Source organism: Haematobia irritans, chromosome 5 (assembly GCF_050003625.1).
Source record: "Haematobia irritans isolate KBUSLIRL chromosome 5, ASM5000362v1, whole genome shotgun sequence".
NCBI classification, from domain to species: domain Eukaryota; kingdom Metazoa; phylum Arthropoda; class Insecta; order Diptera; family Muscidae; genus Haematobia; species Haematobia irritans.
Window position 1 is genome coordinate 66,018,722 of NC_134401.1, and position 14,919 is coordinate 66,033,640.

Consider the following 14,919-nt stretch of genomic DNA (forward strand, 5'->3'; position numbering starts at 1 on the left):
ACGGTACGGTCTCACTGGGCAAATATTTGACCCGCAATAGTTTTTAGCTCATATTGGATATATTACATCACGATAAGAGTATTTTCCGAGACCCAGTGAACAAAGTTCTTAAAGAAGTGGATCTATTTCATCGCCTATATTAAAACTGGAAGGGGTCCTATAGATTAAATGTAAATCCTTCATTTTCTACATATAAAAGCATATGTACAGATCTGCGACCATGAAATGAGAATTGGGTAATTGGATGCATCCCATCCTGGTGCATGCCATCACTCTTTTATTTTTTTTTTTCTCTTTTAATTAGTCGTTTTTGACCCGAAATGATGGAAAAATGATGAATTTTGGTTACATCTCCCTTGATTTTTTTCCTCCGCATCATGACAGCACATACAATAATCATTATACGTCGCGCCAATAATCGTGAATAATTATGAAAGGCTTGCATAATTCCGGTTACGTAGATGGTTGTGGCATGTTGGTTGGGGTCAGGTTAGCCCGTTTTGGAGGTGGTGAACCATTGTCTTTGTCGCTGGATGCGGCGCTTTTGTTGAGCGGAAGCGAATTATCTCCTCTTTCGTCGTTAGCTTGTTCTAGAGGGAGAGGAGCGAGTAGATGGATGGCTCGCTTAATGATACCGGTTGAGATTTTTACCGCAGCTGTCCTGACGAAACCATCTGACCCTGGAAAAGTTTCAATGACTTTGCCAAGTCGCCAGTTCATGACAGGCAAGTTATCTTTAATTGCGACTATAGCGCCCAATTGCAGATTTTGAGCCTTAGTTTGCCATTTATTACGCTGTTGGAATTCATTGAGATATTCCTGGGATCATCTTTTCCAGAATTGTTGCTTTAAAGGGTGATACGGTCAAAATTTGGTCAATATAAACTTGACGTATTTCTTTCAATTTTGCATTTAAAAAACCTGTGTGTGTGTGTAGAATGTTGCTCCTATTTTGATTTTGGAATTCACTCTTCAGTTGTCAAAATGCCCTCCAAGCAAGAAGAGCAGCGTATCAAAATTTTGCTCGCGCATCGCGAAAATCCGAGCTACTCGCACGCAAAGCTGGCAAAATCGCTAAAAGTTGCCAAATCAACCGTTACAAATTTAATTAAAGTGTTTGGGGAACGTTTGTCGACAGCCAGGAAGTATGGATCGGGGGGAAATCGAAAACCGGAAGCCGCTGAGACGACAAAGAGAGTTGCCGGTAGTTTCAAGCGAAACCCTAACCTCTCTCTCCGAGATGCCGCAAATAAAATGGGCGTATCGTCTACAACCGTGCATCGAGCCAAAAAACGAGCCGGAATATCGACTTACAAGAAGGTAGTGACTCCAAATCGCGATGATAAACAAAATACGACGGCCAAAGCGCGATCCCGGAGGCTGTACACGACGATGCTGACGAAGTTTTACTGCGTGGTAATGGACGACGAAACCTAGGTTAGGTTAGCCGACTACAAGCAGCTTCCGGGACAGGAGTTTTATACGGGAAAAGGAAGGGGAAAGGTAGCAGATATTTTCAAGCACATAATACTGTCAAAGTTCGCAAAGAAATATCTGGTTTGGCAAGCCATCTGTACCTGTGGCTTGAAAAGCAGCATTTTCATAGCTTCTGGGACTGTCAACCAAGAAATTTACGTGAAAGAGTGTTTGAATAAACGTCTGCTGCCTTTCCTGAAGAAACACGGTTGTTCCGTACTGTTTTGGCCGGATTTGGTATCTTGCCATTACGGTAAAAAGGCCACACACAGAAAACAGTTTGGTTGAAATTCCATTATAGCTGCAAAACCTTCGTTCTTATAACACATTTTCAATTGAGTCCCTAAATATTCGGTATTTGCAATAAGTATACTTTTCCTTAGAAAGAATGAAAGTGCTTTGTACGGTAAGATAGTTCCGAGTCAAAGTATATGGTTGTGTCAACCAACACTATTGGTCTACAATAAATCATTTCCCCAATGATTATCACAACTGGCATGACGTAGTTATTTAAAACCAATATTCGGTAATGAGCACCGACTATTGATGATGGAAATAGAATTTATAAGAAATTTTCAACATTCGGTTATGAAGCCCGAATATTATTTGAAAACCTATCAAATGTCAAAAGTATTCACCAGTTAAATTGAACATTTTATTTTAATTTTGAAGAACAGGATATATTTGTTAGGAAATAAGGAAATTGAATTGAAAACAAATACAAATGGTAAGACAGTTTGAGCAAACAATTTTTCTTAATATTGTCATTCAATATATCTTTATTTTACTAGTTCCGGGGAATGTGCCCAAAACTCATACGTAATAAATAAGGAATACAACATTGTGCACCACCAAAGAAAAGGAACAAAAGTTTTACAAAAATTCTACGAGTATGCGTAAATGCTTCCGCATCGAAACCTCGCAAAATTATATACATATGTGCTTAAATTTTAAAGATATGAGACGTTACGGTGAGTACTATGTTCGGTTTTCGAGTTGAAAATCATTTTATTTTCGCGATTCTTTTCCTGAATTAATCAAGATTATATATTAAAACAAACATATTCCCGTAAAGTTAGGCCGAAATCTAGAGGAACAAGACACAGGCATCAATTGAGTTAATTTATGTGCTTTGTATTGAACTGTAAAGTAATCGCGAAAATTTCATCTCGAAAAGCGAACATAGTACTTACATTTAGTTGGTATTCTTCTTTGAAAATATCTAGATTTTGATGTAAGTCCCTATTTTATTCAATAGCAAAAATTAATACTCAAATATTTTGTACTTAGAATAACATGTACTAATATACATATATTTAAATAAAATTAAATATAATATATAACTGGGAAGGAAATTTTAAATTCGGCAATGAGTATTATTAATGTTGGGCAACACAACCGAATGATGAAGGTAGCCATAACCGATATCGTCGGCAGACCCAACCAACACATATGTCGTATTAGTTGTGTCGACCGAATCAGTCGGGTGGAACAACTGCCAACTGATAGTAGCTGTAACTGCCAAAAGGAGGTTGGCAATAAATTCGGTTGTCACAACCTATCTGTATTCTCTGTGCATGGAGTGGTACGCCGCCAACAACGTGCTGGTGGTTCCCAAGGACACGAACCCTCCCAACACGCCAGAGCTCCGCCCAATTGAGAAATACTGGGCTATTGTCAAGCAGAACCTAAAGAAGACCAAAAAACTGCTAAGGACGAGCAGCAGTTCAAGGCAAACTGGCTTTCTGCGGCGGAGAAGGTGGACAAGGTGGCTGTACAAAATCTGATGGCAGGTGTCAAGTATTTTTCCTGAATTTTATACTAATTGAACTTGAAAAAGAAATTTAATTTGATTTTTTAAATAAACGATTTCACCGATTTACACGCGTTTTCCCTTGACTAAATTTTGACCGTATTACCCTTTATTCGGGATACTAACTCCCATCGTTTTGCCAAGGTTGATGATGTTTCTTTGGCTGTGACGTCTACTTGAGCAGTTAGAGGTTCTCCAATCAAAAAATGGCCTGGAGTCAATGCAGCGGCGTCATTAGGATTATTTGGTAGTGGTGCTATTGGCCTAGAATTTAGTATCGCTTCAACTTCTATGACAATGGTCTCCATTTCTTCATAAGTCAAGGGTGCACTCGATATTTCCTTTATCAGAAGACTTTTAGCGGATTTTACAGCTGCTTCCCAAAGTCCACCGAAATGAGGAGATCGGGGATGTATAAAGTGGAAAGTAATGCTTCTAGTTGCGCATTCTCGTTGTATTTTTTCTTGAGCTGTCGTTGAGAATAACGAGGTTGACAGATCTGCGAGTTGATTTTTTGCTCCCACGAAGTTGGTAGCGTTATCACAATATAGGTTTTGGCAATGGCCCCTTCGACCAATGAATCTTTCCAACGCCCCAATGAAGGCATCGTAAGGTCCGTCATAAGTTCTAGGTGAACCGCCTTTGTTGAAAAGCAGCAAAATATCGCAAGATAGCTTTCTGAGGTCGTTTTCCTCTTGTTTTGAAATGTACCCAGATTGGTCCGCAATAATCTACCCCTGCGTTTATGAGGGGCCTTGCAGGCGTTACTCTTGTTTCTGGCAAATTTCCCATAATTTGTTTCAGAAGCTTTGGTTTTGATCTTGCACATTGTATATATTTGTGAACAGTTTCCCGAGCCAAATGCTTTCCTTTGATGGGCCAGAAGCGTTGTCTCACCGTAGTAAGGAGTTCGGTAGGTCCGCAATGCTTATTTTCCTTATGTAACGATTCGAAGATTAATCGACATATTGGATCATTGAATGGCAAAAGCATGGGATGTTTGGCATTAAAACTCTAAGTCGATTCTTCTAGTCTGCCTCCAACTCTTAAAACTGAATGTTCGTCCGAGAACTGCGACAAACTTTTGATTTGACTTGAGCTTTTAAATTCTCTATTGTTCTCCAGTTGTAGAATGTCTTCTTTGAAGTTAGAATGCTGTGCGATACGAACTATGACGATAAGTGAATCGTGAAGTTCAAAGGGAGTGGGGGTTGGCCTGTTTTGTCGTTCTTCTTTACGGGTTTTGGAATTTTTAATAAATCTCAGAACATAAGCAACAATTCGTTGGAGTGTCTTAAAGGAATTCCTGTGGTTTATTCTGTACAAGAAATTTTCTGCATCAACGGCCAACATTAGGTTGTGGAGGTTCTGCTTTCGTTCAGTGATAATCGAATCAGGAGAGGGAAGAAACGCAGGAGGCCAGTGTTTCTCGTCTCCGTGAAGAAAGAATGGTCCGTGCATCCATTGAGTTGTTTGTGGTAACTGATGTGGGTCTAATCCCCTAGATATGATATCTGCTGGGTTATCCTTGGAACTAACGTGTCTCCATTGTTCAGGAGTCGTGTTGTCTTGAATTGAAGCAATACGGTTAGCGACAAAGGTTTGAAAGGAGGATGATCTTGAGTTAATCCAATTTAATTTGTGGAATCAGTCCAATAGTACGTGGGTACTGTCATCATGTCTAAATCGCGCTTAACTTTAACCGCCAAGTTAGCTCCCAGGTGTGCAGCGCACAATTCTAGCCTTGGAAGCGTTTGTTGTTTAAGGGGTGCTACTCGGTATTTCGCACAAAGGAGGTTTACAAGTATAATCTTATTCGGTAAGATTGTTCTAATGTATACTGCTGCCCCGTATGCCTTTTCTGATGCGTCGCTGAAGATGTGGAGTTGAGTGTTTTGAAAAATATGTCCCTTATAGACATGTCGATGAACGGGAAAGGTTTCAAGTGACTTGAGGCTATCTCTAAAGTTTCGCCATCGATAGTCGAATTCTGAAGGTACAGCTTCATCCCATGAGAGATTTAGATTCCACAGTTCTTGGACAAACATTTTCGCCCTGACGACTACCGGAGATAGCAAACCTAGGGGGTCGAAAATATGTGCAAGATCTGAAGTGACCGTCCTTTTGGTCACTGACCTGATTGGCGTTAGGTTGACCTTTACTTTAAGTTGGTCAGCTTTGGGTAACCAGGCCAACCCCAAAGTTTTGGTATAATTGGTGTCCTCTGTGGTGAAGTCAAGGCTAACTTCTTGGTCGCACTCCGGAATGTTATGAAGCAGCTGGATATGATTGGCACTCCACTTTCGTAAATTGAATCCGTATCGCGCCATGACTTGTTGCAGTTAGCGCTGGATTTCCAAAGCTGTATTCAAGCTGTCTGCTCCGCCCAGGCCATCATCCACATAGAAGTTCTTTTCCAAAAAACTGTCTGCTAAAGGAAAATGCATCTTGTTTTCAGGGCTTATTTCTTTCAAGCATCTAATTGCCAGATAGGGGGCTGGACGGGTTCCGTATGTAACGGTATTTAATGTGAAGTAGTTGATAGGTTCGGTGGTATTGTTTCGCCACAGGATAATCTGATATGGTCTGTCTTTAGGATGTATCAGTATTTGACGAAACATTTTTTCTATGTCTGTGGTGAACACGAAACGTGGCAATCTGTAGCATAGCAGAATAGCAAACAGATCATTCTGTAGTGTTGATGATGATGTTTTTGTTGAAGCATCGAATACAACTCGGAGTTTAGTGGTGCTGCTTTCAGGTCGTAGAACGCAGTGGTGGGGAATATAATATTTTGCTCCTGTCACATTGTCTATGTTGACTTTAGTCATATGGCCTAGTGCTTCGTATTCCTCAATAAACTGCGTATATTGTTGTTTTAAGATAATGTCTTTGGATAGTCGTCGTTCCAATGACAGGAAACGGTTGAAAGCGAGACTGTGTGACTCTCCTAAAGAGCTTGGTTCGGCACAAAATGGGAGCCTTACGATGAATCTTCCTTCTTCGTCACGTCCAGTATGCTGATTAAAGTGAGCTTCGCACTGTGCGTCATATATTGATAATTGCTTCTGTGTATTATCGACTTCTTCCAGTTTCCAGAATCGTTCGATTGTCTGGTTCATGCTGTCTTCATCAGTTAGTACTCCACATATTGATGTTTGCAAATGTTGATCAGATACCTTCCCTGATGCTATCCACACAAGTATTGTGTTTTGCAAGATTGGAAGGTTGTCTGCTAGTTGGATTTGTCCGATAGCGAGTAGCTGATGATAATATTCTGCGCCTAATAGGTTGTCGATTTTGCCCGGACGGTTGAAGGTAGGGTCTGCCAGCGTTACATTGTTGGTAATTAGCCATTTATCAAAGTGAATAAATTGAGCAGGTTGGGAAGTAATTATTTGGGGTAGTACAAATGCCTCCAAGCGCGTTGAGAAATTGTTGGATCTCGACTGGAGCGAAATGTTCACTCTGTGTTGAACCTTGGTCTTATTTCTTCCTATACCACTGATTGACATAGTCGTAGACCTACTTGGTAGTCCGAGTCGTGCTACTAATCTTTCCGTAATTAGGTTGACTTGAGATCCCGAGTCGAGTATTGCTTTGCATTCGGTTTCCAGACCATTCGCCTTAATCTTGACCAATGCAGTTCCTAGTAAAATATAGGGCCTTCGAGATTCAGAGTTTAAGGCCAAACTTTCAGCTATAACGGATGGGGTAGTGATAAGTGAAGCCGCCGTGGATTGGTTGGAAGTTGTTGCTGATTCTGGTGTTATGGGGTGTTCCATGTGATCTCCTTTGATTGATTTAATTGAGGGATTAGAGGGTCGTGTGGGAGGTTGTTCAAGGTGAACGAGCGTATGGTGCTTTCTCCCACATTTTTGGCAGCGGCCTAAAATCGGGCATTGTTTAGTGGAATGCCTGCTGCTAAAGCAATTTACACATAACTTCTGCCCCAGTATAAGATTGAGGCGGTGTTTTGTACTGAGTAGAGCGAATTCCTGGCATCGGTATAATTGGTGAAAGTCCTTCTTACAAATGATGCAATGTCGGCTTTCCGGACTCGGCTGGGAAGTCAGGGCGCAATTTTTGGAGCTATTGATGGAGGTCTTTTCCTTTACACCCATTGCTTCCAAAGTATGAAAATAGTTCTCCAAGAACGATAGGAAGTCGCTTATGGTTTGCAGTTCCTTCGGATTTTTTATCATTTGTTCATATAGACTAGGAACACCTTTATCCAACTTTTTAACGAGGAGGGGGATTAAAAGTGGATCCCATGACGAAGTCTGGAGTCCCATGTTGGAAAGAGCTGCCAAACATTGTTTTGTTATGTCATGCAATCGCTTGAGGGCGCTTAAAGATCCAGCACCTGAGGGTTGATCGAGTAGCTTCTGGATTGCCGTGGCTGCCATAACCCTCTTGTGGTTATAGCGATGTCCCAACAATTGCCATGCCGTGTGATAATTTTCCTCTGTTATGGGAAGGTGACGTGGTTTTTCGAGTACCACATCTTGTGAGCATTCGGGATTTTCTGCTCATGGATCATTTTTGTGAACAGATCCGAAAACGATATCCACTTCATATAGTCACCATCGAATTTGAAGATAGTGACTGCAGGCAGTGGTAAAGAAGTTGGTCGGGCCACAACTTCCGGGTTGGAGAAGTTTGAATCCCTGCTGGCACTAGAGAGTTGGATAACTGCTGCCTGGGCCTCTTTCTCGAGCCAAATGTATTTTGCTGTATTGTACCCGAGTAGCTCTGGGTCTGGGTACTTGTCTAGAACATCGTTGTTGAGGTTCTCTATATGTTGCCATAGACGGTTTATTGTGGCCACTTTCACCTCATAGTAGGTTCTTTCCTGGCCACTAAATTGCAAACCTTCTAGTTGCCGACCCAGAGCTTCCATTTTACCCAACGAACGGCTAATAAGACCGTCGTGACCGCCAGTGGCACCAACCTGTTCGTTCTCCTTATGCAAGGGTCCTCTCCACACGCAGTGGAGAGGATTACTAAAGCCTTCAACATTTCACTGAAAGCTGCATGCCCTAAAGGGAAGCCAAGGGGGAAAACTCGACCACCATGGTGGTCTACGGAGTTGGATAATATGAGGAAATCGTGCAGCAAGCTCTTTAACAAAGCAAAGTCCACCATAGCTCCTGTGGATTGGGACGCTTACAAGAAGAATCTGAGAGGATACAAGCGAGAACTGAGAAAGGCTCAGCATAACTCTTGGAATGATTACTGCAGCAGCATTGAGAATACGTCCGATGCTTCCAGACTACGGAAGGTGCTAGCATCCACGAGCTCCGCTCCAGGTTTCATTAAAACATCGAAGGGCAATTGGACAACGTCCAGTGAGGAGACTCTGGAGGTACTATTGGACACACATTTTCCCGGAAATCAGACGGTTGAACCATGCACTGGCGGTGCCACAGTGGCTCAGCGGTCGTTTCCTATCGAAGAAATTGTATCAGAATCTAGAATAAAATGGGCGTTAAATAGCTTTGGATCATTCAAATCCCCCGGACCTGATGGAATAACTCCGGCGGAGTTACAAGCGGTGGCTGACAGAATTATCTCATGGTTTTCGCCGATATATATAGGATGTATCAACTTAGCATATATTCCACGAAAGTGGAGGGAATCAAAAGTCGTTTTCATACCTAAAGCGGGAAAAGCCTCTCACTCGAATGCGAAGGATTTCCGAGCAATCAGCTTATCATCATTCCTACTTAAGACTCTGGAGAGGATGATAGATATTTATCTTAGAACTAGCGTCGATTCAAGTTTACTCTCGAAACGACAACATGCATACTCGAAGGGCAGGTCTACTGAGACCGCATTACATGAACTAGTCAGCTTTATTGAAAGCTCACTATCTGTCAAAGAATACACAATCGTGGTGTTTCTAGACATCGAAGGAGCGTTCAATAACGTCCATCCGAGCTCGATATTAAATGGACTGACAACTCTGAATGTTGATCCAGGTATACTTAGGCTGTTAGACAAACTTCTAAGGAAGAGACGCATTTCAGCCACACTAGGACAAGCAAACATACAAAGGTATGTGAACAGAAGCAATCCTCAAGGAGAAGTTCTATCACCTCTTCTTTGGAATGTTGCTATAAACGACCTTCTGGTTTCCCTAGAAAAAGAAAAGATACAAGTGGTGGCATACGCAGATGATGTGGCGCTAGCAGTCAGGGGAAAATTCCCATCAACAGTTAGAGATATTATAATGAGAGCCCTCCGGATGACTGAGAAATGGGCGAAAGATAATGGTCTTGGGGTAAATCCTGCAAAGACAGAACTAGTCATGTACTGCAAAGATCGCAAAACTCCCACGGTTAGACCCATTTCAAAATACCTTGGCGTTATTTTGGACAGGAAGCTGAACTTTAAGCTTAATATTGAAGAAAGGGCGAGGAAAGCAACGGTAGCTTTATACTCGTGCAAAAAGGCAATAGGGAAAAAGTGGGGACTAAAACCAAAAATTGTACATTGGCTATACACGGCAGTGGTTAGACCTATAATGCTATATGGTGTTGTAGTCTGGTGGCCGGCACTTCACCAGCCGTTTAGACAAAGTTCAGCGTATGGCATCCTTGTGTATCTTAGGTGCATTCAGCAAGACAGGAACAAACTCCCTTAATGTCATACTGCATCTATTGCCTTTAGACATTTTGGCCAAACAGTCAGCTGCAACAACGGCTGTGCGGTTGCGTGAGCTATCGCTGTGGTCGGAAAAAAGTTACGGTCACTGTTCGGTCCTCAAAATAATGCCAGATGTGCCTAACGTAGTGGATTACACTTTGGCGATTCCACTTTTCGACAAAAAGTTTGAGACTCTAATTCCCAACAGTGAGGCGTGGTGTACGCGGACCCCGGGGAATAAAGGATATATAGATTTCTACACCGATGGCTCCAAATTGGATGGCCAAGTGGGTTTCGGAGTATATTCTAAAGATCTGGAACTTCGAATAGCGAAAAGATTACCTGATCACTGTAGTGTTTTTCAGGCTGAAATATTAGCAATAAGAGAAGTGGTGAATTGGCTGAGAAGTAATGCTCCACGCAATATTGGCATTAAAATATACTCGGGCAGTCAACCTGCAATAAAATCCTCTGTGGTCATATGAGTGTAAATCGGGCGAAAGCTATATATGGGAGATATATCTAAATCGGAACCGATTTCAACCAAATTTGGTATAAATATGGGAAACATTTAATTCTGAAGCAATTTTAAGGAAACTTCGCAAAAGTTTATTTATGATTTATCGCTCGATATATATGTATTAGAAGTTTAGGAAAATTAGAGTCATTTTTACAACTTTTCGCCTAAGCAGTGGCGATTTAACAAGGAAAATGTTGGTATTTTGACCATTTTTGTCGAAATCAGAAAAACATATATATGGGAGCTATATCTAAATCTGAACCGATTTCAACCAAATTTGGCACGCATAGTTACAATGCTAATTCTACTCCCTGTGCAAAATTTCAACTAAATCGGAGCAAAAAATTGGCCTCTGTGGTCATTTGAGTGTAAATCGGGCGAAAGCTATATATGGGAGCTATATCTAAATCTGAACCGATTTCAACCAAATTTGACACGCATAGCTATAGTTATAATTCTACTCCCTGTGCAAAATTTCAACTAAATCGGAGCAAAAAATTGGCCTCTGTGGACAAAGGAGTGTAAATCGGGCGAAAGCTATATATGGGAGCTATATCTAAATCTGAAACGATTTGGCTGATATTTTGCAAGTTTTTCGAGACTCGTAAAATATTCCGATGTACGGAATTTGAGGAAGATCGGTTGATATACACGCCAATTATGACCAGATCGGTGGAAAATATATATGGCAGCTATATCTAAATCTGAACCGATTTTTTTCCAAAATCAATAGGGATCGTCTTTGAGCCAACACAGTACCCTATACCAAATTTTAGGACAATCGGACTAAAACTGCGAGCTGTACTTTGCACACAAAAATACATCAACAGACAGACAGACGGACAGACAGACAGACAGACAGACAGACAGACAGACATCTAAATCGACTCAGAATTTAATTCTAAGACGATCGGTATACTAAAAGATGGGTCTCAGACTTTTCCTTCTTGGCGTTACATACAAATGCTCAAACTTATTATACCCTGTACCACAGTAGTGGTGAAGGGTGTAAAAATGGGTAAACTAGAAAGAAAACTTAGTTGAAACTGTTCAAGAGGCTTTGCAGCATATACTGAATTTTACGGTATAAATTTTTCTTGTTTAGTTTTCTTGCTTTTGTGTCGTTAATATTGAAAATTTAATCAGCTGGCAACAAAATTGGGGCATTAGAGGGTTAAGCAGTCTGCTAATGTTTTTGGAACAATCTGGTTGGTTCAACAGAAGAAAATAATCGAGAAGGTTCAACGGTTAAAACTAGAAGTGCCCATATGTAATAGGTACTTTTAGTTAGTGTGGTATCACAATGGACTGAATAGTCTAAGTGAGCCTGAATCTTAATCGGGCTGCCACTTTAACCTAACCTAACCTAAGGGTTGTACGTTTTGAGGGTTCTTTGCGTCTGACGTTTGGACTTTCTCGACGAGCTCATGTTCCATTAATTTTATATATTCCAAGGACATGCTTTTGATCTTGTCATAATAACCAGAAACGAAGTATTCGCTTGACGGATCGACACCCTCTGAACATCGTAGCTGGTTGTCCGCTTCTTCGAATTCTTTCCAGGCTGCATTGAGTCTAGCTAGTCGGTCTTGGTAATATGCTGCGGTTGTTCGAGTTTTTGAATCTTTCTTAATATTTCTGATGAAGTTGGCGATGGCTTCGCCGATATCCTTCAGCTGTCGGAGGAGCTCAACCTGAGTTTCCATCGTTGATTGGTAACCGTAGCGAAAGTTGATTGTTGATTGTTACAGGTTATAGAATCAAGGTCCTGTTGTTTGTCGATAGGACCTGTTGAGCGAAGCTCCTGTTGAGTAATTGTAGGCACAAAGGGTCCTAATGAGTAGTTGTAGGCACAAAAGGTCCCGATGAGTAGTTGCAGGCACAAAGGGTCCTGAAGAGTAGTTGCAGGCACAAAGGGTCCCGAAGAGAAGTTGGAGGCACAAAGGGTCCTGATGAGCAGTTGCAGGCACAAAGGGTCCTGATGAGTGGTTGCCGGCACAAAGTGTCCTGATGAGTGGTTGCAGGCGCAAAGGGTCCTGATGAGTAGTTGCAGGAACAGGAGTCCTGTCACGGTCGCCAAAATGTTAGTGCTTGAGCTCGTTTGCTCAGCGTATATTCTGGTGGTACACCAGAATAAATTGTTTGTTGGTAGTCCTGGTAGTACACCAGAACTTTTCTTTTAAAGGGGGTTTAAAATTCTTTACTAGGTGATATACCAAGAAAAGAATGAATCACGTTAGTGAAAACAGCAAGGTTTTTAAGCGTAGTGATTATCTTTATTAAATTTATTCTGCCTTATATACTAATAGTTAATACAAGAAAGTAATAATAAAAACAAAAATAAAATAAATAAATGAAAAGAAAATAGTCGAATTATTTGCCGGAATTGCTTATGCTGCAGTTGAACTCTTTTCCCATATGAAGCCAATGACCGGTGTTGAATTTCATTTTGTTTGGCTGGTAGCTTGAATAGCATACGCAAGGTAAATGTTCTTGCGTGTGCCATTCAATACCTGACGTATGAATTGCCACCTTTGGATTGGCTGCAATATAGAAAGAATGAGAATGAAATGGGCAGCAGATTTCAATTTTTATTCTATTATAGATTTATTTTATTTTGTCAAACAAACTAAATAAATCATGGAGAATAAACAATCCCCTAAAGATATGGGCTTAACCGTGGGAGTTTTGCGATCTTTGCAATACATGGCTAGTTCTGTCTTTGCAGGATTTACCCCAAGACCATTCTCTTTCGCCCATTTCTAAGTCATCCGGAGGGCTCTCTGTATAATATCTCTGATTGTGGATGGGAATTTTCCCCTTTTTTATCCTTTCTTTTTCTAGGCAAACCAGAAGATTGTTTATAGCAACATTTCAAAGAAGAGGTGATAGAACTCCTCCTTGGGGAGTGCCTCTGTTCACATACCTTTGTATGTTTGCTTGTCCTAGTGTGACTGAAATGCGTCTCTTCCTTAGAAGTTCGTCTAACAGCCTAAGTATACCTGGATCAACATTCAGAGTTGTCAGTCCATTTAATATCGAGCTCGGATGGACGTTATTTAACGCCCCTTCGATGTCTAGAAGGCACAATTGTGTATTCGTTGACAGATAGTGAGCTTTCAATAAAGCTGACTAGTTCATGCAATGCGGACTCAGTAGACCAGCCCTTCGAATATGCATGCTGTCGTATCGAGAGCAAACTTGAATCGACGCTAGTTCTATGATAAATATCTCTCCAGAGTCTTAAGTAGGAATGAGGATAAGCAGATTGGTCGGAAATCCATGGTTCGACCAAACAAAAAGTACCTCCAATGTCTCCTCACTGGACGTAGTCCAATTGCCTCCGATGTTTTAATGAAACTTGGGGCGGAGTTAGTGGATGCTAGTACCTTCCGTAGTCTTGAAGCCTCGGTCGTATTCTCAATACTGCTACAGTAATCATTCCAAGAGTTATGCTGGGCCCTTCTCAGTTCTCGTTTATATCCTTTCAGATTCATCCTGTAAGTGTCCCAATCCTCCAGAGCTCTTGTGGACTTTTCTGTGTTAATGAGCTTCTTGCAGGATTTCCTCATATTACTTATCTCCGTAGACCATCATTGCGGTTGATTTTCCTCCTTAGCTTCCCTCTAGAGCATGCAGCTTTCAGTGAGATGTTGAATGTCTTAGTAATCCGCTCCACTGCGTGTTCGATATCTTGCACAGTGCCATATTTGTCTCTTGTATTTCCGGTATCATCATATTGAACGATTCCCTATACCTATTCCAATCAGCTTTCCTAACATTTGGCGGAAATATGGCCTTGGTGGTATGAACAGTCAATTTGAAATTGATGTAACGATGATCTGAGAAGCTATTATCCCTCAAAACTTGCCACTCAGATATCTTATCAATCAGTACCGGAGAGGCCAATGTGACGTCCAAAACATCTTGCCTACTTTTGGTGACGAAGGTTGGTGCATCTCCCTTATTGCAAACTAGCAAGTTAGTACAGAAAATAAATTCTATTAGCTACTCTCCCCTTGCATTAGTATCACTACTTCCCCAAATACTATGATGTGCATTTGCATCACATCCTTTAATTAGTTTTCAGTGACTCCTCAACCAAGGTCTTCACCCCATCATGTCCCATGTAGACCGAATACACCCTATATTTGCATTTGGCTACGACAGTGTCTGCAATGCTTAATGAAGGAATCACAAATATGCAAAAGTTTGAAACCCGGAGTGCTTGTTCTTATATACATATGGTTCTTGAATAAGAACTATGTCTATGTATCCTTTCATCAGGAGAACTTTTAAGGCAGCACAAGCGGCATTACAATGGTGAAGATTTATCTGGAGGAACCGTAGAACCATCCAAATTTTCAACCACCGTCACATCAGCCGATTGAGTCATCAATGGCTTCCTCTTCACAGATCCCGGTGACTCTCGCTGCAATCCGCGGTTCAGATTTGGTGA

At 41.2% G+C, this 14,919-nt stretch overlaps 3 protein-coding genes across 3 annotated transcripts; all 3 read right to left on the reverse strand.

The window, feature by feature from the left end:
- Positions 1 to 453: 453 nt before the first annotated feature.
- On the reverse strand, positions 454 to 4,282 carry LOC142239747 (uncharacterized). The gene is made up of 3 exons (XM_075311522.1): positions 4,117 to 4,282; positions 3,412 to 3,929; positions 454 to 795 (listed from the first exon to the last, which is right to left on the reverse strand). The coding sequence occupies exons 1-3, from the start codon at positions 4,280 to 4,282 to the stop codon at positions 454 to 456; spliced, it is 1,026 nt and encodes a 341-aa protein (XP_075167637.1).
- Positions 4,283 to 4,303: 21 nt separating this feature from the next.
- LOC142239748 (uncharacterized) lies at positions 4,304 to 5,619 on the reverse strand. The gene is made up of 2 exons (XM_075311525.1): positions 4,952 to 5,619; positions 4,304 to 4,907 (listed from the first exon to the last, which is right to left on the reverse strand). The coding sequence occupies exons 1-2, from the start codon at positions 5,617 to 5,619 to the stop codon at positions 4,304 to 4,306; spliced, it is 1,272 nt and encodes a 423-aa protein (XP_075167640.1).
- A 12-nt stretch (positions 5,620 to 5,631) lies between these two features.
- On the reverse strand, positions 5,632 to 12,166 carry LOC142239749 (uncharacterized). The gene is made up of 3 exons (XM_075311526.1): positions 11,865 to 12,166; positions 7,877 to 8,271; positions 5,632 to 7,817 (listed from the first exon to the last, which is right to left on the reverse strand). Exons 1-3 carry the CDS (start codon positions 12,164 to 12,166, stop codon positions 5,632 to 5,634), a joined length of 2,883 nt encoding a protein of 960 aa, XP_075167641.1.
- Between the last annotated feature and the right edge of the window lie 2,753 nt (positions 12,167 to 14,919).

What these genes read in the sequence shown, in the direction of transcription:
- LOC142239747 (XM_075311522.1), bottom strand. Translation starts at nt 4,282, where the DNA reads ATGCTTTTGCCATTCAATGATCCAATATGTCGATTAATCTTCGAATCG. An exon ending in TGTTCACAAATATATACAAT is followed by an intron (nt 3,930 to 4,116) that starts GTGCAAGATCAA and finishes TTTTCAACAAAG; the next exon opens with GCGGTTCACCTAGAACTTAT. An exon ending in TGGCAAAACGATGGGAGTTA is followed by an intron (nt 796 to 3,411) that starts GTATCCCGAATA and finishes GAATTCCAACAG; the next exon opens with CGTAATAAATGGCAAACTAA.
- LOC142239748 (XM_075311525.1), bottom strand. Translation starts at nt 5,619, where the DNA reads ATGGCGCGATACGGATTCAATTTACGAAAGTGGAGTGCCAATCATATC. An exon ending in GACATGATGACAGTACCCAC is followed by an intron (nt 4,908 to 4,951) that starts GTACTATTGGAC and finishes GATTAACTCAAG; the next exon opens with ATCATCCTCCTTTCAAACCT.
- LOC142239749 (XM_075311526.1), bottom strand. Translation starts at nt 12,166, where the DNA reads ATGGAAACTCAGGTTGAGCTCCTCCGACAGCTGAAGGATATCGGCGAA. An exon ending in CTCGTCGAGAAAGTCCAAAC is followed by an intron (nt 8,272 to 11,864) that starts GTCAGACGCAAA and finishes CTGCGTGTGGAG; the next exon opens with AGGACCCTTGCATAAGGAGA. An exon ending in CACTATCTTCAAATTCGATG is followed by an intron (nt 7,818 to 7,876) that starts GTGACTATATGA and finishes ATCCATGAGCAG; the next exon opens with AAAATCCCGAATGCTCACAA.